This window comes from Coloeus monedula, assembly GCF_965178545.1.
Source record: "Coloeus monedula genome assembly, chromosome: 21".
NCBI lineage: Eukaryota > Metazoa > Chordata > Aves > Passeriformes > Corvidae > Coloeus > Coloeus monedula.
The window spans coordinates 1,943,385-1,964,721 of record NC_138801.1 but is presented as its reverse complement, the minus strand read 5'-3'; the positions used below and the strand labels follow the sequence as shown (position 1 = coordinate 1,964,721).

The following is a 21,337-nucleotide window of genomic DNA, read 5'->3' as shown; positions in this document are numbered from 1 at the left end:
CACTTCCTTCCACAGGGTGAAGCTTTAGGTCAAGCTCCCCTCTGGCTCCCTTGTTTAGAAGATGTGGGTGGAGATATCCACGTGGAGAACGCATTCAGGAATCTCCAGAAGATGGTACGAAGTGTTTCTGGTCAGGATGATTTGCTGGGTCTGGAGTGACCTGCATGTACAGGAATGGCTCTGCAGCTCCTTCTCCTTTTGCTGGCAGCCAGGCTCTGGGTCCCTTTCGCAGGATTTGTGCAGAGGTGTGGGCTGGGTACTCGGGGCAGGAGCAACAGGACCCCCTGGAAGCTCAGCAGGGCACGGCTCAGGTGGAGCCAAGGAGGGGCTGCAGCTCCCCGGGTGAATTGTCAGCAGCAAAGCTGACACGCTGCTCACCGTCTTCTTTTAATGAATGCATTATTCAGCCAGGCTGAGAGACTCTGTTCTTCTGAGGGCTGCTTTAGATCTGCAAAGCTTGTTGCCACCATGGCTGGCTTTGTCTTGCAGGTAGCAGGAGGCACAGTGTGCACAGACACTGCCATTCCCAGACACATTCCGAGTGCAGCGCGCTCCCCGTGGCTGCAGTAAGCGCCCGGCCTCCCTTCCCTGGAGAGAGCCATCCTGGCTGCATGCTGAAATCCAAGCCATGGCTCTCATTTCCAGTGGAATAGCCAATGTTTCCATCTTGGGGAAGCCACATCCACCCTGTGTAATCCCAGCTGGCTCTCAGCAGACCCTGGCAGCTCTCACAGACTCCCTGATACCCCAGCCTGTGTCCACAGCAGGGAAACTGAGGCACACAAAGGCAGAGTGACCGCACCAACCCTGTGTAAGAAAAGACAAAGCCTAGTTTTTTCAGTCTGTACCTACTCCAGGTATCACTGTGATATTCTGTCAGCTCTTGCCATACAGAGATTTATATGAAATCGTTTCTATTCCATTGAAGCAATTTTCAGAGATTAATTTTTGAGGGTATTAGCATTGATTCCTGAGCACACGTGCCTCCTCCTCCCGCCAGTGGTCCATATCCAGGGAAAGCTTCATTGTCTGAGCTGGAGGAAAGCTCACTTGCCCTAATTTATTGAAAAAATTAATTTTAGATTTAAAATGGGGTTTTCATTTATGAACCCTGCTCAATCTGTTCTTCACTCCTGAGTCTTCACCCTGACCTTTCCCTTATCTGAAATCCTCTGGGCTGTACACTGTGTTCATTAGTGAAACTTCCAGGAGGGAGCAGCAGGTGTGGGCTGTGGATAAGGACTGCACGCACGCTTGGCTCTGTGCTTATCCAGGTACCCCTGGCAGCTCCTGGCTGTAATTTAATTTAGGGCAGTGCCAGGATTTGGACTTTTTAAAGAGTTTTTCACAGTTTGTAAGTTTTAATAACAATTTTTACATCAGCTCTGGAAGTAGCAGCCCTTGGCATTGCATGGGGAATGCAGTAATGATACTTGCACTTAAAAAAATGAGCTGGAGAAGTGATGCAGTGCACCCCAGTACTGCCAAGTTTAGTCCCTGCTCATGGAGTGGTGAGAGCCAGGATGGTCCAACAGGGTCCCTGGGGCTGACCTGGGTTTGGTGCAGAGCTGTACCTCACACTGCTCCAGGGGAAACAAATGGGTCGTTCCCAGAAAAGGCCATAGAAAAATCACTGGCTTCCTTGGTGTGAACCTCTCATTCCATCTGAAAAGAAGGTTCCCATGGGAAGGATGTGCTTTATATCCATCCCTAGAAGACACTAAAACCTATCTGGCTAAAAGGCAGATAGCAATTGGAAGAAATTAGCTTTATATCCTGGTGCCAGCTATGGATAAAAAAACCACAAACAAACTTTATAATGCTTTGAGCTTTTCTTCTTGTTGTTTCTTTAAGGGAAAGTTTGGCAGCAGCAAAAGAATATTTTTCCAACTTTATTCTGATTATAAATTTTGCATTCTTTGGATATTGCTTTTTAAGAACATCGTTTTGTTGAACATCATTCAGCCTCCAAAGTCAGCTCTTCCCTATTAAACTGAGCCCATTATACAGGCCAGTGTTGTTAGACAGAAGGACAAATCACAGGAAAATGTAGTTTAGATGCTAAAACATCTATTTGTGTTTGTCAGGCTCAAAGTCATTTGCCACTGGTACCCCTCTGTAGTTTAGATTTGAAATTCAAAACTTGACTCCTGCAAATGCCTTGGCTCAAATTGTGGTTGAATGTTAAGTGGTGTCTCTGAAGCGAGACTAATCGCACGGAATGATATTGGATGTTTGCAGGAATGGGACCTCACAAAAAGGTTTAGAAAAATCTGCTGCTAATAACAATGTTCTGTTTTAAATAAAACCTGCAGAAAAGATGAGTGGCATCTCAGTAAAGTCAGGTTTCCTGTGGATTGGGATTACATTCCTAGAGGAAAGTCTAATGCTTATCCAGGAGAGCAGAAAAGTAAAGCTAATTATAAGCAGAAAGAGAAATTGGCCAGTCAGATGCACTGTCTGGGTGCTGTGAAAGGTGGCTGGAGGCAGAGTGAAATATTCTTTCAGTGTAAACACTCTTGAAACAGTTCCCCATTTTTCAGGGGTGCTCGAGTCAACTCTGCCCCATCACTGCAGCTCAGCTCTGGGGGTCAATACCGCAGGGGAAGAAGCAGCAGCCCAGTAACAGCCAATCAGCTGTGCAAGTCCATGTTTGGAACGTTAATTGTGCTGGAATATGGGCTTGTTCAAACTTTTTAAAACAAGTGCTTTCATGACATCAACAGCTATTTGATTTTAACCTTAAATTTGGAGTAGATCTGGATAATCACAATCCCTTCCACTGCTAACTCCTTGAGGTTATTAGGAAATAGTTTGTTTCCCAGTGATAGACAGTGTGGTCATAAAGCACAAAGCACTGGCTTCACAGTCAATAAAAAGTGAGAGATATCTGGGTTTAATAGCTCTGAAAGGTAAACATGGCAGGAGTGTGGAAAGGCTGCTGCCTGGAGGGCTGGAGGCAAAGCTGTGACCATCCTCCTCTGCCCAGCCAAGGAAACAGAGTCAGCCAAGCCTGGCTGGGACCAGAGGAGAAAATGTGACCCAAGAGAAGAGGACTATAAATAATACAAATAATAACTGGGAATGGAAAACTTCCTGTAATAATCCATGGAAATGTACTGTTTACCTGCCCTGACAGTGGCATTCCTTCCACAAATGCCATTTCTTGAGCAGTGGGTGATGCTGGGATCCCATCAGGAACAGGAGGTCTAAGTGTGGAGAAGGGGTGGGGTGGAGGGCACGTAGAGTTCCCGGGGACAGCACCAGCACTGCAGGGGCAGTGACAGCTCTGACTGTGCCATACACCTCAGTATCACCTGCTGAACAGAGGGAACAGCTGTCTACAGGGAAACAACACCTTGTGCACACATGGTGTGAGCTACAAGCTCGCTGGAAGGAAGCTGGATAAACCCTGGCTTGGACAAAATGAGCTGAGACTTCGACGTACAGGTTCTTCTTGGTGGCAGTAAATGCTCCCTGCAGCAGTATTTGAACACTGAGTCAGTGGAATGTGGCTCCTTCACTGCCTGGCACTCCCTGGGGACGGGGACAGAGCAGTCCCCAAGGCCCTGGTCTGCAAAGTTTTAATTTCTGTCTGTACCTCCTGAGCCACACATGGTATTCAGTCCAGAGGCTGTGGAGAGGGAGAGGGCAAGGCATGGCCTGTGCACTGCAGATCGGTGTTCCAACAAGTTTGTGTCTTTTAGACTCCAGCCCAACCCCAGAGTGATCGATGGGACAGGGGCACAGTGACACTTCCCATGTCACTTTGGGAAAACACAGTTGTCATTTGCTGAGGTGAGTGTGGAGAATCAATGTGCAGCACAACAGTCCCACAGGCTCCAAGGTCAAACGTTACTTCATCCCGATGCCTGGCTCACTTCCCAGCCCTGCACAGACCAACTGTCTGGAATTTCAGGTTTGGGACAGGGGGAATTCAACTGGGCAGCTCCCAGCAGACAGAGCTCTGTCACTGCGTCCTGCTGGCCTTTGCTGTCATGTGGAAGCTGCAGTGGAGCAGTGCTGGGTCCTTATGTCAGCTGGAGCTGCCACAGTTCCCAGCAGAGCCGGCTTCCTGCAGGAACATAGGCCAGAGCACGTGCTTGGTGGGTTCAGTACTTCCTTCCAGAGTGTCTAAATAAAGTGTCTGAATGTGCAACAGAGACTGTTCCAGCGCTGGGCTGCAGAGAGAACCTGAATTCTCCCTCTCCCACTGCCTTGGTCTGCTCGGCTCTCCACCCCACTGCAGGTGCGAAGGCTCGTTCCAAAGTTCAGGTTCTGTGTTTTAGTGCCTTGCCAGGAAGATAAAAGGGTTGGTAAAACTGTAACTTGACCTTAGCATTTCGCAGCAGCCACGGAGATAAGGTGCTAAAGGAAATACAGAGAGCAAAACACAGATGGCTCTGGGGAAGGGGAGCCCACAAGGCAAGAGCTCCGTGCTGAGGACCTGCGTGCAGGGCTCAAGAGCCGCGGGGGAGCCCGGCTGGCAGGCGGGGATGGCTCTGCACTGCTGACCAGCATCGCAGGCTGGCGGGCACCGTATTTGTGCTCCGCCACACAAAGGACCCCTGTGCTGCTGCTGCTGCTGCTGCTGCAGATTTGAGAAGGAAAAGATTGACTGAAGCTGCCTGTTATTATTTTTGGCTACTCCAGCAATGTATCAAAAACCTGATGCTGGGTTGATGCTGGTGCCCTACTTTATAGAAGCCCTGAAAAGCAGATCAAGGACAGCGAGCTTGTCTCTCTGCGTGGCATCTGCCAGCAAAGGGTGAGAAAACTTCAAACCGCTGGTGGGGGAATGGGGAGGCAAAAATGAGGCAAAATGTGCTAAATCCAGAGCGCTGTTTGCAGACTTCAAGGGAAAAGGGGTCTGCATGTCCTCTGCTAGGGAGGGAAGGTGGGACAGGCAGAGACTGGGGAATTCTGCTGCCAGCGTGGCTGGTGAGCTGGTGCCATTGTCCCCGGGGTGCGCTGAGGACCAGGCTCTCTGGAAGGAAGAAGGGACCCCAGTGGCCTTAGGTGACCGCGCTCCTTGTTAGCCAAGCCCAGCAATAATGCTGCTTCACATTTTCTGGATCCTTTGGCTGTGAGAGGGTCATGGCCACCTCTCTGGCTGAGGAGGAGAGGCACGTAGGGGAGTCTGTGCAGGGAGTTAGTGCTGGAACTGGGCAGAGAACCTGCGAACTTTGACTCGTTTGTCAGTGCCGTGCACGGTGGCGCTGGCTGGAGGGATGGTCTGTCTGGGAATCCGGCTTGTGTGTCCCTGGAGGAGGCGAGACTTGTGCCTGCTGCCTCGGGCAGGATCTGCCCGTCTGCCACTCTGGGACCTGCTTCCTTCTCCTGTGCTCTGGGGAAAGCCCGAGTATTCCTGTCACCTGGGGATGTTTACCGTTATTGGCGTTTGCCCCTCCAAAGCTGACCAGCGTCCGCAGCCCAGGTGCCGGCTTCCTCCGCTGATCCGGAGCTGCCTCGCATGAGCTGGAGGATTTATGCTTTGCTGCAGACATGGACAGTAGCCTTTGAAAAGTGGAAGAGGAAGCAGCCATCAGTAGGAGGCAGGGGACAGTGCCATGTGGTGGTTTTTCATTTACTAGATAGTCCTACTTTGTTCTTGATGAGTAATGGAGGCATTTGAATACGCCAGGATGACAGCAGCAGTCTGGCTCTGGGAACGTGTCGGCGTGGGCTGGGTGAGGATGGTGGCAGTCGGGACAGTGGGACCATGCCGCGCAGCCTTCCCGTCTCTTCTCCGCTGCCTCGCGTCTCCTCTGCCGCTCACCTGCTGCCCCGGGCCCCGCGTTCCGTGAGGCCGCCCGGGCCTGAGCCCCGCGCCCTCGGGCCCCGCCGCGGAGCCCGGCCGGGAGCCCCCCGGTGAGCTCCGCGCCGATGCGGGAGCGCTCCGTGCGGGGTGAGGACCATGGCTCACGCAGGGGCCGCCGGCTGCTGCTGCAGGCGCTACTCCCTGCTGTGGATCGCGCTGCTGCAAAGGTCAGTGACTCGGCTCTCCGAAACGGGAAAGGAATGCGGTGCGCGGCCGAGGGCAGGGACAGGCGGGCGGGCGGCGCCGTCCCTCCCCTCCCGGTGCCGGGCCGGAGGACGCGGCGGGGACAGGGATGCCCAGGGCAGCCGACGCACGACACGGGCTCCCGGAGAGCTGCGCTCTTCCCCGGTTTATCACAACAGAATGAGAGCGACAGGCGGGATGAGGCGAGGGGTGAGCGGCTTGGGGACCGCGAGGCACGGGGCGCTGCTGGGCAGCGGCGGGAGGGCGAGGGGAGACCCCCGGCCGCGGCGGAGAGCGAGGTGCGCCCGCTGCCCCCCGAGCCGAGCCCGCGCTCCGGGGCCGGCGGGCCCGGGGCGCTCTGCCCAGCTACAGCGCAGCCAATGGGCCGCGGCGGGGCGGAGCGGCGGCGGGGCCGGCCCGGGGCGGGGGCCGAGGGCGGCGGGGCCGGGGGTCCCCGCCCGCGGCGGCGGCGGGAGCGCGGCATGGCCCAGCCCGAGCGGGGCGGCGGCGCGGCGGCGGCGCGGCGGGGGCCGGGCCCTGCAGGTGAGTGCGGGGCTGCGCGGCCGTGTCCGGGGTGCGCGGGCAGCGCCAACTCCGCGCCCGGCCCCGCGCCCCGACCGGCGGGTCCCGCACAGCGCCCGGAGCGGAGCGGCGGGGCCGGGCGGGGCGGGGGCCGGAGCGGGCCGGGGGCGGCGGGCGCGCAGCGGGGCCGGGGCGCGGAGGCCGCCGCGCTGGAGGGACGGGCGCTGACAGCCGCTCCCGGCCGGTCCGGCCCGGCCCGGGGATGCGCGGCCGCGCTCCGTCCCTTGTTCCGTGCGTTCGCGGTTTGTTTTCATCCTTGGCGGCGTTTCATCATCCGTGGCCAGGCTCGGCAGCCGCGCTGTGGAGATGGGCCTTGCGGCTCCATTTCCGTGTGGTTGGACCAGGAGGACACATCCTGCCTCGCCTTGGCCGCCTTGTCCAGATTCCGCCTCCAGACTGATGTTACGCAAAATTTAGGTGATAGAAATCAAACCCTTTATCCCCACCCTGCTCCCCCCGTGGAAGATGGGAGCACCCCGGGAGTTCTCCCGTGAGTGCTGGCAGGGAACAGGGGGGCTCTGGCTCGGTCCCTGCGTCCCGGTTTTGCTTCTGCTGCCATGGACGCGCCCCAGGTGTTTTTTGAGGCCCTACGGTCCCTGCTCGCTCCAAAGGCTGGTGCTGTGGGAATGACTTGTTCCCAGGGCTGTGCTGTGGCTCGGGCTCCAGATTAGAGTGGTGGATCTGTCACTGCTGTTTGCATCAGATGTCCCCAGATCTGGTACTATTAAGGCTGGTTTAGGCTGATGTGATAAAAGGGGTTTTTTTAATGTAAGTGTTGATTTCTGTTAAAAGTGACATGTTAATGCCATTCTGCTTCTGGGGAAGTGGCTCCTTGAAAACATTTTTGATGACTGAAGTTCAGGTATATTTCTGATCACGTTTTGCATCCTGCTTCTGATGCCCTTTCCTTGCTTTTGCAGTTCCTCTCCTCTTGCACGTCACAAATGCCATCGGTGTCCTTGCTGGTTGTCCTGTGCTGGGCTTGCAGGCTGCCCCTGACAAACTTTGCAGTGGCACATTATTAATACCCACACTCGGGTGAATGTCACAGGTTAAAATCATCCTTCAGGTTTGCTCTGGCAAAAACAACATTTGGAATCTGGTATAAGCTGACAGAGTCCTTTTGAATGTAATTAATCCTGCTGCCGGTTGAAACTGAGAACAGTCTAAAAACAAGGGCAGGCATTAATAAGTTTAATTACATGTCCTTTGTGTTGCTCAGGGAAGGTGTTACGTTAGCGAGGGCAACCTGTAATGCCGGGTTCCCATCGTGAGTGTGCTGAGCAGTGTTTCCCAGGCAGAGATCAGCAGCTGGACTTCAGGGAATGGCAGGAGAAAGTTCAGGGTAGCAGAACATGGAGAAGGGTTTGCTGCTGCGTGCTGAGACTTCATCCCCACGTCCTCTCCTACAGGAAAAAAAACATTCCTCATCTTCTGGAAGCCTGCGAGTTCTCTTGTGTGCTGTTGGTGGTGGTTATTCCCACAACATCTCTTTCATATTTATTTGTTACATTGAAGCAGGATGAGGCACAGGGGAGGAGGAAGGGATGAGAACTCCCAGCACTGGTCGCGAGGTCAGCGGGAAGTTGGTCCCCGGCGGGGGGGTCACTCAGGCGCTGCTGAAACCTGGGGAGAGTTGCTGTGGAGGAGAGTGGGAAGCAAATCGGAGCAGTCTGGGCTCTGCAGAGCGTGGTCCCAGAGCAAACCAGCAGCAGTGAGGCTCAGGAGGGACAGTGGCACAGGGCAGAGCTCCCAGATGGAGCTGGCAGAGGATGGCGGGTGATTTACTCCCATCTGCGACTGCTAAAATCCTTCTCCCATCTGATGTTGCAAATCAATTTACTGGAGTTGTGCACTTTGTACTCAGTCATAACAAACCCCTAATCCCCGGGCTGGAGACAGATTTAGATTCTGTCTATGCTGCATGTGGATCTGCCAGGCTGCTGGGCTGCGCTTGGGCGCGGAGGACCCCCTGCAGCGGGCGAGTGCTGGGGAGGGGGTCAGGGCTGCCCTAAAGAACCAGCTCACTGCTGGGCACAGAAAAGAACTGTCAGCCTCAAAAAGCTGCACACAGGGAATCTTTCCTGGCCAGGAGACGTGTCACAGAGTCAAACCTGTAATTTGGGAGATCAAATCCCTCTGACACTGGGGAAGCATGCACACTGCCGGCTCTGCAGCTGATGTCAATGGGACGTCTTAGGGCCTGGGCTTCCTCCAGAATTCCCCAGTCTGTTCAGAGCAGAATAGCAGGAGATTTAAGAAAGGCTCTTCATTTTTTCCTCCCATGTTTCAGTGTTAGGTTTTGTGTCTGCTCCATCCCTATGCAGCCACCCACCAGGTTCCCTGTTTGTTTCTGTCTCTTGAGAATAATCAGGAACGTTTGCATCATAAAACCACAGGAGCAGCAGCCAGGTGGTTTCAAGCAGGTGAGGCTCTGAAATGAGGACTGACAGTTGCCTGTTTGCAGCACTGTTTGCTGCCTCCGTTGCTTAAAATCCAGCCCTGGAGTTGGGTGAGGAGAGGATGGATTGTCCCTCCATGCTTGTTTTTCCAAGTCTTCCCTGCAGTGCATGTGGTCCTGGTTGGATTTGGTGATACTCGAGTGGCTGTGGAGGCAGAGGGGATACATCCCTTCACGTGGTAACGTTTTATGACTTTTATTATTTAGCACAACAATCCTCTCTCATTGCTCTCGGGCAGCAGAGCTCTTTCTTTAATAACCAGAGACTGGCTGCTGCTCCCCAGGACTTGCCAGGTCAGTGCCAGTAGCAGTAATGTTATTTCTCTTTAGAACTAATGTGGTCTTTTATGAGATTTTTTCCTCCCCCCTTCATTTCAACTGAACTTTAAGCAAGTAGAAAGGGATTAAAAAAAGGCCCTTGGCAAAAAGAACTAAATGTGCTGTTTGGAAAGAGGGTTCCCGCTGTGAGATGGCTCTGGGCAGCTGGCCGTTCCCAGCGTATTAAAACAAAGGTGTAGGATTGGAATTAGATCAGCTGATGTAAACCAGGACAGGACCTGGAATATGCAGTGAGTTATTGGAGCAAGAGATCAGATGGCCCCACAGGCAGCATCTTCAGAGTGATGGTGGGGGGATGAATGTGAACAGAGTACCTCTGTCATCTTGGAAGTGTGTGATAACCATCAGCAAATGGTGTTCCAGGTGCGTTTGGCTGTTCGGGATGGCTCATGGAACAGCACAGGTCTGCAGGGACTCAGGTGTCCCAGTCACTGTGGGTGCTGCTCTCGGGCTCAGGAAAGCAGCTTGTGGCCTTTTCTTACTGCTGGTACAAGGGGAAATCTGTGGGAGCAGCGATGGGGACTGGCAAACGTTTCTCAGTGAATGGGCTCCTGCCACAAATGCCGTGTCACCGAGGGACACGAGTGCTCTCTGCCCTGGAACAGGGATTAAAGTGAAAGGACCTTGTGCCCTTTGGAGATGGGAGGGTGGAACAGAGATGGGACAGAGCCCTGGGAGAGGGCTCTGCTCGTCCTGCCCTGCCAGGGCTGCTGTGGCAGAGAGATCCTCATCCCTGCTGCTGAGATTTCCAACAGCTCTAATTAATGACATCTCCCCACTTAGCTCTTGATACACAGACAGATGCTGGGTTTTAGGGCTGGTTTGAGACCTGCAGCACTCGCCCTGCACAGAGCAGCATCTGGTGAGAAATGTGGCTACTGCTGACCTGGGCTGGATCCAAGCGGGCGCTCAGGAGTGAGAGATGTCGTGGGAGCAGGTCCTGCTGAGGCAAGGACCTGACAAATAACCTCCCTAAAAAAGTCCTGTTCATTTTAGGATTCCCAGAGGCATTCAGCAGAGCATGGAGGGATAGAAATACACATTTGCTGAATCTGGTGAGAGTGTAATATGTCCTGAGAAACTCCCCCTTGGTAATTCTTCGTATTGCACATCTGCACTCCCACCCGTGGCCATCCAGCTGCAGTAGTTTTAAATGAAAAATAGATTTGTTTTGTTTTAATTTTTAGAAAAATTCTTAGGCCAGCATGAAGCGATGCAGCTCAGTAATGTAGTGAGTTGTGGGTTTATTTTATCAGTATTTATATTTGTCTACACAAGAATGCAAGTCTCAGATTGATTATTTACCTTTTCTAATTTCATCTGTAAAATGTGGACATAAGAGTTACCATAAATGCCTCGATTCTGGGCTTGTCTGGGCTGGGTGAGCAGTCTGTATTGTCAGTTCTTGAGCTGCTGGATATTAGTTCTGCACTCAGCATCCAGAGGTAACTTGATCTGTCTGCCTGTATTAGAGTTAATTTACAGTATCATTCAGAGGAAAAGGATAGGGACCCTTTTCTGTGAAAATAGTGTAAAATTGCCACAAAGTACTGGGAAATGACTGTGCTGGGTTCCTAAAGATCAATTTACTCACCACAGAGATGTGGGGTGAGTGGGCAGTTGAGAGGATGGCTAATGGCATGGAGAGCCTTTGCTGGGAACCCGGGGCTCCTGATCCAGCACAGGGCTGTGCCAACCCCAACAGGGCTTTCAGCACCTGAGGGCTGGGGGTTGTCCCCTCAGAAACCCTGTGCTGGTGGCTGTTCTGCAGATGTTTTACTGATGTCACCACAGCTGGTCCTGGCTGGTGCCCCAGTAGGTGCAGGGAAGTGTCCCAGAGCCCTCCCCAGCGTGTCCCCAGGCCGGGTGGCCCTGGTGAGGAGGGGTGGCCCTGGCACCCAGAGCTGTGTGCGGAGCAGCTCAGGCAGGGAACCAGCCACAGGCGGTTCCGTTATCATCTGGGGCTTCATCCATGGCCTGAATCTTAATGGCAAATCTAGAGAAGCACCTGTTTATCTGCTGCTGCTGTTTGTCTGAGAATCTCCTTGGGCTGTTTTCTGGATCCAGCCTGGCGTGTGATTCACTGGAAGTGATGAATTTTGCATGCACTGTTGACATTTCTCTCTGTTTTGGTCAGTTTTATTCTGGAGAACAACAAAACCTCAACGCACACATCAGAGCAAGCTGGGAGTATACTGGGAGCATTGTTGTTTGGCTCATGAAAGACCATGCTGAGAATATGACAAACCCCCTTATTGCTGTCCTTCCATGCCTTTGGAGAAGGCGTCACACTCCCTTTGTGGACAGGGACCCTTGGTCTCTTTGGGAGCCCCCAAAGTGCTTGCCAGAGGTTTTAAAGGTCAGAGTTACCGGGATCAGAGCTCTGGCGTAGGAACATCTGACGTGGTGCAGGCTATAGAGAAGGCAGCTGCTCCCTTTGCTCTCAAGTTATTTTTTCCCTTGCCACTTTATGGGTTTGCTGTGTTTTCCCTGGGAGTACTTAACTATCTTTCTTTTTTTTTTTTTTTTCACCCCTTGAGCTCTCTGGTTTTGCTTTAAGAGTTACAGCACCATTGATTGTATTGGCTGTCTCAAAAATGGTGCTCTGCTCGCTGTCTGTGGGCTCCCCGCTGCTAAATGCTGCCAGTGGGACTCCAGAGCATTTAGATCAATCAATAGGGCTATCACAGCCTTATTTTCCACACTGTCCCCATCCCAGGGATGCGTGTGACAATCAGAGAGAGCACACGAGCCCAGGGGTTGTTGGTGACAGAGTGTGAATCTACACAGGGGTGTTTCGGTGAGGTTCTGGCACCATCAGAGCTCAGCACCAGGTGCTGCAGACCTGGTGGTGCTGATGAGGCAGCAGTGGGTGCTGGGGCCAGCTTGGCTCCAATGCACCCACCCTGCAACACCCCACACCTGGGAAGTCTCGTTTAGGAACACGCCACACCTGGGAAGTCTCATTTAGGAACACACCACACCTGGGAAGTCTCCCTCAGCACATGTGGTGGCCATTTAGAGTTTGATTCAGTTGTTCAGAGACCCACAGTGTGCAAACCTCTAAATAATTGACTTTTGACTGCATTGGAGTTGGGAAAAAATGTTTTATTGCTCATAGTGACTGTCATGGAACCTTTAGAGTAAAAATTACAAATGGGACAGTGTAGCAGGGCCTGTTTTTCAGGGCCCTTAGTTATTTCATGACAAAACATTCCTGGGAATATTGTGCAGTTGTTGCTAACAGATGTTGCTAACAAATTTCTCTGGGAAGGAGAGCATCCACTGACACAGTTACATTTTTCCTCCAGATCCCATCTAATGCCGAGGCTGAAAGAATCGCGCTCCCACGAGTCCTTGCTCAGTCCCAGTAGTGCTGTTGAGGCTCTAGATCTCAGTATGGAGGAGGAAGTGGTCATCAAGCCAGTCCACAGTAGCATCCTGGGCCAAGACTACTGCTTTGAGGTAAGGAGCTGTGCGGGGCTGCTCCTGCTGTGCCGTGGGGCCGGCTGGGGAGCCAGGTGTGGGCTGGCATCTGGGGTCTGGCTGTTACCAAACATTGCTGCTCAGAATTGCTACACAGAGACCATTTCATAGGCAGAAAATTACTCCCATCTTTCCAAGGAGGATCACATCCACACAATCAGAGCAATGAGCTCCTTGTAAGCGCTGTCGCAGCAGAGCTGCTGGCACAGGTGCTGCACTGCTTAGGGCTGGGTATCAGCAGAGCATAAATTTGTTTATGCTCCTACAGTTTATGTTCACAGAGATATTGGGAAGTGCTAATCCCTACTCAGTGTTCCCAAAGACATACATGTGGTCACAGAGCCAGCCTGCTGCTGTCAGTGGGAGTGTGGAGGACTTTGTCTAGAAAACTGAAGCTTCCCTTGTTTGGGTAAATAGAAAAATCTGTGAGTATTTGAGATTACTTTGACATCTGTTATGGCATGTGGTAAGGTCTGTGCTAGCGGGAGGGAGTAGGACATGCACAACCCAGGCTGTAGCTGGATAATTCAATGCAGTATATCTTGGGAATCATTTATCCTGAATTGTGGATGGCAAAGTGTTATTGCTTGTGGCAGTGGCTGGGTACAGAACTGGGAAATGGTTTTCTTACTGTAATAAGGTGGTGAATGTTTGTGTTTCTGTGAAGAGAAGGTAACACCTGCTTGTGCTTGGACACAGAGAAGTGGGTAAATGGTGTATCCATGCTTGGATTGTGCTGTAGGAGTGACAGGGCTGCAGGCTGCCCTTGGATGGGCAGGGCTGGATGAGAACACATATCAGTGTTCAAGAGCAGTCAGACTGGAAAGATGAAGATATTTTTCTTTACTGAAATTAGCACATTTTGAAGTAAATGAGTTAAATGATCCATTTCTTAAAATATAAGCAGGTAACATGAAAACAGCCTTACAAAGAAATAGCCCCAAACATAAACTCTCTAGTGGGCTGAGATATAAATTTTGCAGTGCTGTTCATTCTTTGTGGAATTGAGCAAGTGCAATGGGTCAGGAGGGGAACAGTCCTGTAAATTATGTGTCCTCTATTACATTCCACTCAAGAAAGATAAAATGAAGCTAGATGGAAAATAGATGTGACATCCATAATATAAGAGTTGTTTACCAATTCTGTTCAGCCCACAAGAGGAGAGGGAGGGATATGAACAGAACTTGTAGAAAGCTGAGTGAGAGGGAAATTACACAAGTCATGCACTTGGAAGGAGGAAGAAAATTTTGGGGTTAAGTGAGAAGTCACACTGTAAAAAAAGAACGTGTTAATTGCTGTTCTGCAAACCCTGCAGAGGAGAGGAAGAATTCCAGGAAACAACAGGGACATTGATTTGTCACTGGTGGCTGCTCACCAGCAAGCTCCAGCGGGAGGGACTGAGGTGAGAGCTAAGTGGCACTTTGTGTCAATGCCTTGGTCTCTTGTCTCCTGAGAGCCTCTTCCAAGTTGGGAGTGAGGTCAGCACTGGAATGAGTTTGCAGATCTCCTGGGATCCCTGGTGGGGGCCAGGCAGTGACTGCAGCCCACAGCACTCAGGTACCAGTGATGGACACAAAGGAGCTCAGCAGATGTCCTGGAAAAGCAGCCCTGACCAAGAAATGCCAAGTGAGAAGGCCCTGCCAGGATCACAGGGATGAGGGGAACCCAGGTGTTTTCTGTGCAGTGGATTGGGAAGGTGCTGCAGTTGGTGGTGATGCCTCATCCCTGCCCGTTGTGGCTGTTGTGGACCTGCTCCCTGGGGAGATCTGTTGGGAACAGGCAGGGCTGCTGCCTCCAGCTGAGAGCAAAGCTGTTGCTGGGCAGTGCCAGCCTTGCACAATCCTTCACCACCTTCTCCCAGAGGTGGGGTGGCCGGGCAGGGACAGTGCCTCGGGAGCTGTTCCCACCCCCAGCTGGCTGGTGGCCATCAGTGCTCACCTGACACAGCTCCTCCCCTGCCAGAGCTGCCTCGTGGCCCAGGGAACAGGCCAGGAAGATCTGACACGGCTGCAGATGGAGGAGAGCGGGTTCGGAGAGGAGCTGGCAGCGCACCCAGACGGAGACAAAAGCGAGAGGTGCCAAAGCCATCTGCAGTGGAAAACAACCAAGTGGCTCGTTGGGAGGCAGCTGGTGGATGAAGGTGCAGGGAATTGTTCCTCCCTTTTATCTCCACCACCCTGCATTAAGACGTGCTCGGCCCTGCTCCCCTCAGCTCTGCCAGGGAGCACGGTCAGCACCAGGGCAGGGCTTTTCCACAGGCTGCATTTGGCTTTTTTGCTTACCAAGTTTTGTGAAACTTGCTTTTTTCTCACTTGCTGAGTACTTGGCAGTCAGTATTTGCTTGTTTCCTTCACTGATTTTTTTTTTTTTTTTTTAAATTACTCAGCATCATCTTTTTTCTCCTTGTAAGACTCCTCCGTCAGCAAATCATCCCGTGCCACTGCACATGCTGCGTGTGCTAAATATACAGTGGGCATCTCAGCCAGTGCCAGAGGCTCGGAGCCCAGGCTCCCAGAGCCTATTCCTGGCCCTGCTCTTTGGGGGGTCCTGGGCCAGGCAGGGCCATTAGGGCTGAGGGGCTCTCTTAGGTCTTGGCAGACCAAAGCCTTGTCCTGTTGCACAGCTCATGCCTTAGCTGTCCCAGGACACAGCTGGGGGAAAGACAAACTGTGGTTGCTCCAATACAGCTGAGCCTGTTGCCTCATCCTGGCCTTGCCTCAGCAAGGGAGAATTTAGTGGAGCTAAATTTAGCAGCACTAAATTTGATCCAGCTGTGCAAACGTTGGCCATTGCTCGCCTGGCCCTTGGAATGCCTGGAGCGGCTGCGGGGCCGGGGGTGCAGCTGAGCCCTGACTGGGCCTTGGAAAATCCTCTGGACACTGAGTGAAGCACCTCCAGTAGCTCAGTTATCATCCCCTGTTACTCCATGCATGTCCCTCCAGGTGAAGCCTGTAGCCTGTACCTTAAGAGTGTCTTAAAAAGACAAGATTTTATCTGACTAAAGAGATTGCCCATCCAAGGACTGGGGATAATGAATAAGTAACATTTCAGAAATTAATGAGTTTTATTAATTGAGTTTATCCTGTACATTAACAGTATTTCAGCATATCCAAAATCTTGATGAGACCAGAATACTCTCTTTATAAAGATAATTAATATCTCATAAAGATCATTAATGCCATATGATATTTAAGTCAGAACTCAAAGCTGGGATGTGATTGCAGATCTGGGGAAAATTACATTTTTGGTCACACATGGTAGATGTGACCTTCAGCTCCCATCAGACCAAGACACACTTCATATCTGGCACACGATTTCCCCCTTCTCTCACTTCAGGATGACAGTTACAGGTTTTTTAGGTTTTGAAAGATTAATTAATTTATAATTGGTTTAAAATTGAATGACGAATTTGGCCATGATAATTCATGTGTTTACTTAAGTGTGGCAAGAAAATACATTGGATATCCAGCCTAACAGATAGCTGGTGAAAAACTGACATTGACTGAACAGATTCAGAAGAACAGCTGAATTACATGGTTATTTATTTGGACATGATCCTCTCTGCAGTTGTGGGATCCATGTGTGTTACCAAGGAGAACTCATCTTTAAGAGATCATCTTGCAACAGCAACTAAAGAAATTTTAATTCTCCTTTATGGAGGAGCTTCCAAGTTTCCCTCTCTAGATCCAAGAACATTTTCAAATGCAGTTGTACGCCAAACTCCATCAAAACCAGAGAGCTAAACAAAAAGCTGGGTGAGAAATGGCCAGTGGACTACTGGTGTAGTTTACTGAAAGGTGGATTGTGGTGGGAGATTTTGAAGAAGCTGGAAATACTCCGGCGAAAGGATGCTGGAAAGATCGCACTGCTGTGCCTGCTAGTACAGAGTCTGTTCCTGGAACTCCAGGAGAGCTTGTGCTCAGCAGAATGTATTTTACAGGCAGAGTATAGAAGTGTGCAAGGACAGGGAGAGTGTCTGTCTGAAGGGGAAAGCCTTTGGAATATCAAGGGTTGGAAGATTCTCTGCGTTTTTATATAAAGACAGAACAGGCCTCTTCTCATTCTGCCCTGGTCTGTGTTCAAAGGAAGGGATGTGCTCAACTTATCACTGAGGTTCGCTAATGACAAATCTTAGCGAGTGCCAGCTCTTCTGTAAGAACAGGTTGGGCTTCTGGGAGATACCTGAAATTAAAGGAGATTGTGTCTCCCAGAAGCTGATAACCCAGTGCACAGTGTGTAAACACAAACACTGGGAGATGATAAAGCACTCACAAATAACTCTGCAGGTTGAGACTGGCGGAAATGAAGCTCAGAGGGGAGTTATTTAAAGTACCAGGTCCATTCAGCCTCCCAGCAGAGCTGTACAGGGAGAATATTGCTGGACAAAAGCAAATGCAAAGGGCAGAGAGCTGGAGCCACATTCCTGGTGGTCAGGACTAGCAGGTGTGGAGGGGAGGGCAGCTTGGGGAGTATCTGTGTGTGAGGAGAAGGTGCAGGGAGCTATTGGCTTTGATGCCAAGGAAGTTTGGCATGGGGGCATAGGAAGAAAATTTGGTGCCTGTCATTCTGGGCTGCCAGGCAGTGGTGCTTCCATGGGCTCAGCAGGGCTGAGTTTTCTTGGGATAGCAGGAAGGCGATGAGGAGTAAGAGGCACTTGCACCTCTGAAAATGTCCCTGCTATGAGTGTGCTTTTTAAACCCTGGCTATGAACTCCCAATGGCCAGAGAAAGTCACACACAGGCTGCAGAAAATCCCTTGGGATGATCCTGGAAGCATGAGAGGTGAGAGGAGAGCTCAGCAGCACTGCCCAGCCGTGCCCAGGTTGGGAAGCCCCCCTGGTTCTCCCCAGCTGGGGATGGCTGCTGTGAGCTGCAAGTGCCCCTGGCTGGGCCATGAGCTGCTATGAGCTGTACCATGGCCAGGACTGGGGTGTACAGACCTGTCCCCATGTTCTTCACAGCAAGGGCTCCAGAAGCAGCAGGACACAAAGGGGGAAGGTGGGAAGCCTTTCTGAGCCTGATGTTCTGCTGGAAACAAGGAATGGGTTGTTACTGTCACAGGCTTTGGGCTGAGCCTGGAGGAATGCCAAGTAACCACTCAGAGTTCCAATTTATCTTTAGTTCATCTAAGGATTTGCACTCTCTCAGTTGTGGAACTTGGTGGTTTAAAGCATCACATGCATGGGGCCCATTATCTAGTGTTTTCTGGTGTGGAAGAGAAGAAGTAATTGGAATTTGCTTCTATGATTATTTCTGTGACATACAGAGTTGTCCTGTTTTTCTGCCAGCCTTAGGGGCTGTTGCTTCATGCTTGGGTAAAGCTGTTTACTTTAAAAAAAAAAATAAAATCCACTAGCATCTTCCCTAAGTCCCCCTCTCCCCCCAGACCACACTCTGCAGTGTGCTGGTCAAGACATAATCCTGTTCCTTTCCCTGTAGGTGACAACTTCATCAGGAAGTAAGTGCTTCTCGTGTCGTTCGGCAGCAGAGCGAGATAAATGGATGGAGAACCTGCGGCGTGCCGTGCACCCCAACAAGGTAGTGGCTGTGAGGAATTGCCTCTGCTCTAGTTCAGTTCCTCGTTATTACATTTTATATCCCAGTGCATGGGAGCAGCAGGGGACGTATTGTCATTGGAGTGAGTAAGTGACACTCTGGGTCAGCCTTTTTCCATACTGCTTTCTTCCACAATTATATTTACAGACAAGCGCCAATTATTCCTTCCCCTCTTTTCTCAGCACATGCTGCTTCAGCTCTTGCTAAGAATTGGTCAGACCTGAAGAATCTTCAGTGTTGCTGTTACTGATGGTATTTGCCACTTCCATAGGACTTTCACCTCCCAAAAGCCATGGGACAGATGTCAGGTAGCTGCCAGCAAAGTCACAAGACTGAATAGTCTGAAGAGTTCACGTGTCGGCTCCTGACACAGAGTCTGCTCTAGTGATGCAGGAGCTCAGATGTCCATTTTCCAGAGGCAGCAGTGGAATGTAGCTTTCCCTTCTCCAGCCAGCTGAGGTGCAAAATCATCTCCTGGGATTAACAGGAACAACTCCTTCTCTTCACTAGAACACAAGGATGCCCAATATGCATTTTTATGGCCCACTAAGACTAAGTACATCCTAAAATAAATGTACAGCTGCTTCTTCCCTGCTGTGCTGGAGTTGGCTGCAAAGATTGGTCAGGATTAATGCAGGATTCCACAGCTGATGGGCTCAACCAAGTCTTTTTCTGCTGGTCAGACAAGACACAAATGATGGGATCCTGTGAACTCCTCCTGGCTGTGCACACAAATTCAGTCCAGGCCTGGTGGGCTCTAAAAGGGCCCTCAGTCTCAGAATTTGTTGTTCCCAGCACAGTGCCAAATGTCCAATATCAGGGTGTGAGCAGTGGAGGGGAGAGGTGGCCTTCTGCCTCTGGCAGCGTGTTCCCCTAGTGTAGTTCAGTGGCTCCAGTGCTTTCCAAGGGCTTTTCCTGGTAGTCCTGACATGAGAGAGCTGTGTAAGGTTTGTGTGGTCACACTTAGCATGAGAGAACTCCGGGGAATGAGAGTTGGGGCTGGGCATTTCACCATGCCTTCAAGCTGCAGCGGTGAGTGGAAATCCATTTGGAAGTGTTTCCATCATCTCAAAACCTGCAGTAACTGATGGCTGACTTTCCATCTTTGTTTGAGTTCATAGACAATAAACTCACAGTATCTGACTTGGTATTTCTGTCAGGAATTCAGTGTTCTTGTGCAGTTCCTGTGTGTACTTCCTGAACCTACAGTACCCCATTGTGGACTTCGAGCAGAAATATTCCTGTTCAGACTCCTGGGCTGAGCAGAGTAAGCCGTGGCTGCTGTTTCAGCGAGGGGTTTCCAAACAAAACAGGTTTTGCAGAATCCCAGCAGTGGTGCAGCTGCCAGTGCTTTGTCTTTGGAGCCACTCCTGCAGCAAATGCCCCTGGATGTTCTTCCAGGATGAGGTCAGCATCACGAGGGAGTTCTGAAAGATCCACAGTATTCTTGGCTCTGTTATTGTTTAAAAAATATCCAAGGCAGATTTGTCTCTCTGAATTGTCATGATTCTCCCATGGGACTCTCTCCCTCATGATTCCTCTCAGTGTTTAACTTGGGTGCTCTGGACTTCTGCCCTAAAATAGGGTGAGGTTTTACAGTTATTTCCCTGCCATAGGTGGTGGCATTCCCACGTGGATGAGGTGATCCCTGGGTGTGTGTTCAGGTCCCTCTGTGTTGCTGTGTTACAGTAAGTATGAACTCAGTGCTGCTGTAGAGCAGCTCTACTGGAACAGGAGGAGGCTGTGAGATATCTGTAACAGCTTCTGCTTTGCAGGAACCATTCAGGACCAGTGAGGTTCTTTCAGATTCTTCGGAGACCCTCTTGGCAGGGAATGGGAAATGGTGCATTTATGATTTGGAGGGGTTTTATCTCCCTTGTTCCTTATATTAATTGGCACCAACAGACATGGAGAGCACGATGATATTTTGGAAAATTAACATAAGTAGTGTTATTATGCAAATTCTTGAGAGCCAGTATTTCCTTAAAATAAAGTGTAATTAAGCCTCTGCTCATTTAGCACATCCGAAATAATTAATTCGTATCTCCCATTTTGTTGTGCTTGGCTTTGTGGGGGTTTTTTATTGACCTTTTTTTCTTTGCATCTTTTTTTCAGGACAACAGCAGAAGGGTAGAGAATATGTTAAAGTTATGGATTATTGAAGCCAAGGACCTGCCAGCTAAGAAAAAGTACTTGTGTGAATTATGCCTGGATGACGTTCTTTATGCACGAACTACCTGTAAATTGAAAACTGATAATGTCTTTTGGGGGGAGCACTTTGAATTTAATAACCTCCCATCACTCAAAAACATTACTGTGCACTTATACAAAGAGACTGACAAGAAGAAGAAGAAGGACAAGACCAACTTCATCGGGCAGGTGAACATCCCTGTGAGCTCGGTGACGGGCCGGCAGTTCGTGGAGAAATGGTACCCAGTGGTGAGCCCCAACCCCAGCAAGGGCAAGTCCCCAGGGCCCATGATCCGCATCAAGTCCCGCTACCAGAGCATGAGCATCCTTCCCATGGAGATGTACAAGGAGTTTGCTGAGTACATCACCAACAATTACATGGTGCTGTGCTCGGTGCTGGAGCCCTCGCTGAGCGTGAAGAACAAGGAGGAGATGGCGTCGGCGCTGGTGCACATCCTGCAGAGCACGGGCAAGGCGAAGGTAGGACCCTCTGCCATCAGTAGTGTCCCACCAGACACCATTGGAAGCAGACTCTGGGGTTGGGTTGGGAAAACTCCTTGTCCGTTGGGCCATCGTTAATGTGCTTTGTTTTTCTTTGATTGCAAACAAGTTGGTAGCACACACAGCACAAGTTGCTTAATTAGCAGAGAGGTTGGTGGGACCACGAGACACCAAGTGAGCCACTTTCCTTCACTTTTCTCCTTCTGGAGGCTTGGGGTC

General features: G+C 51.0%; 1 protein-coding gene across 6 annotated transcripts in view; it reads left to right on the top strand.

Moving 5' to 3' along the window:
• The window catches only part of DAB2IP (DAB2 interacting protein), a 163,434-nt gene that overhangs the window by 111,502 nt on the left and 30,595 nt on the right, over window positions 1–21,337 (top strand). For 4 of the 6 annotated variants that reach the window (XM_082295062.1, XM_082295061.1, XM_082295060.1 and 1 more), the window contains 3 exons: window positions 12,698–12,851; window positions 18,311–18,409; window positions 20,543–21,097. In XM_082295062.1, the coding sequence (XP_082151188.1) occupies window positions 12,698–12,851; window positions 18,311–18,409; window positions 20,543–21,097 (808 nt within the window). Of the gene's footprint in view, window positions 1–6,076; window positions 6,215–6,448; window positions 6,548–12,697; window positions 12,852–18,310; window positions 18,410–20,542; window positions 21,098–21,337 lie in introns of those variants that run through there. The other 2 variants (XM_082295064.1, XM_082295063.1) reach the window with 2 other exon arrangements.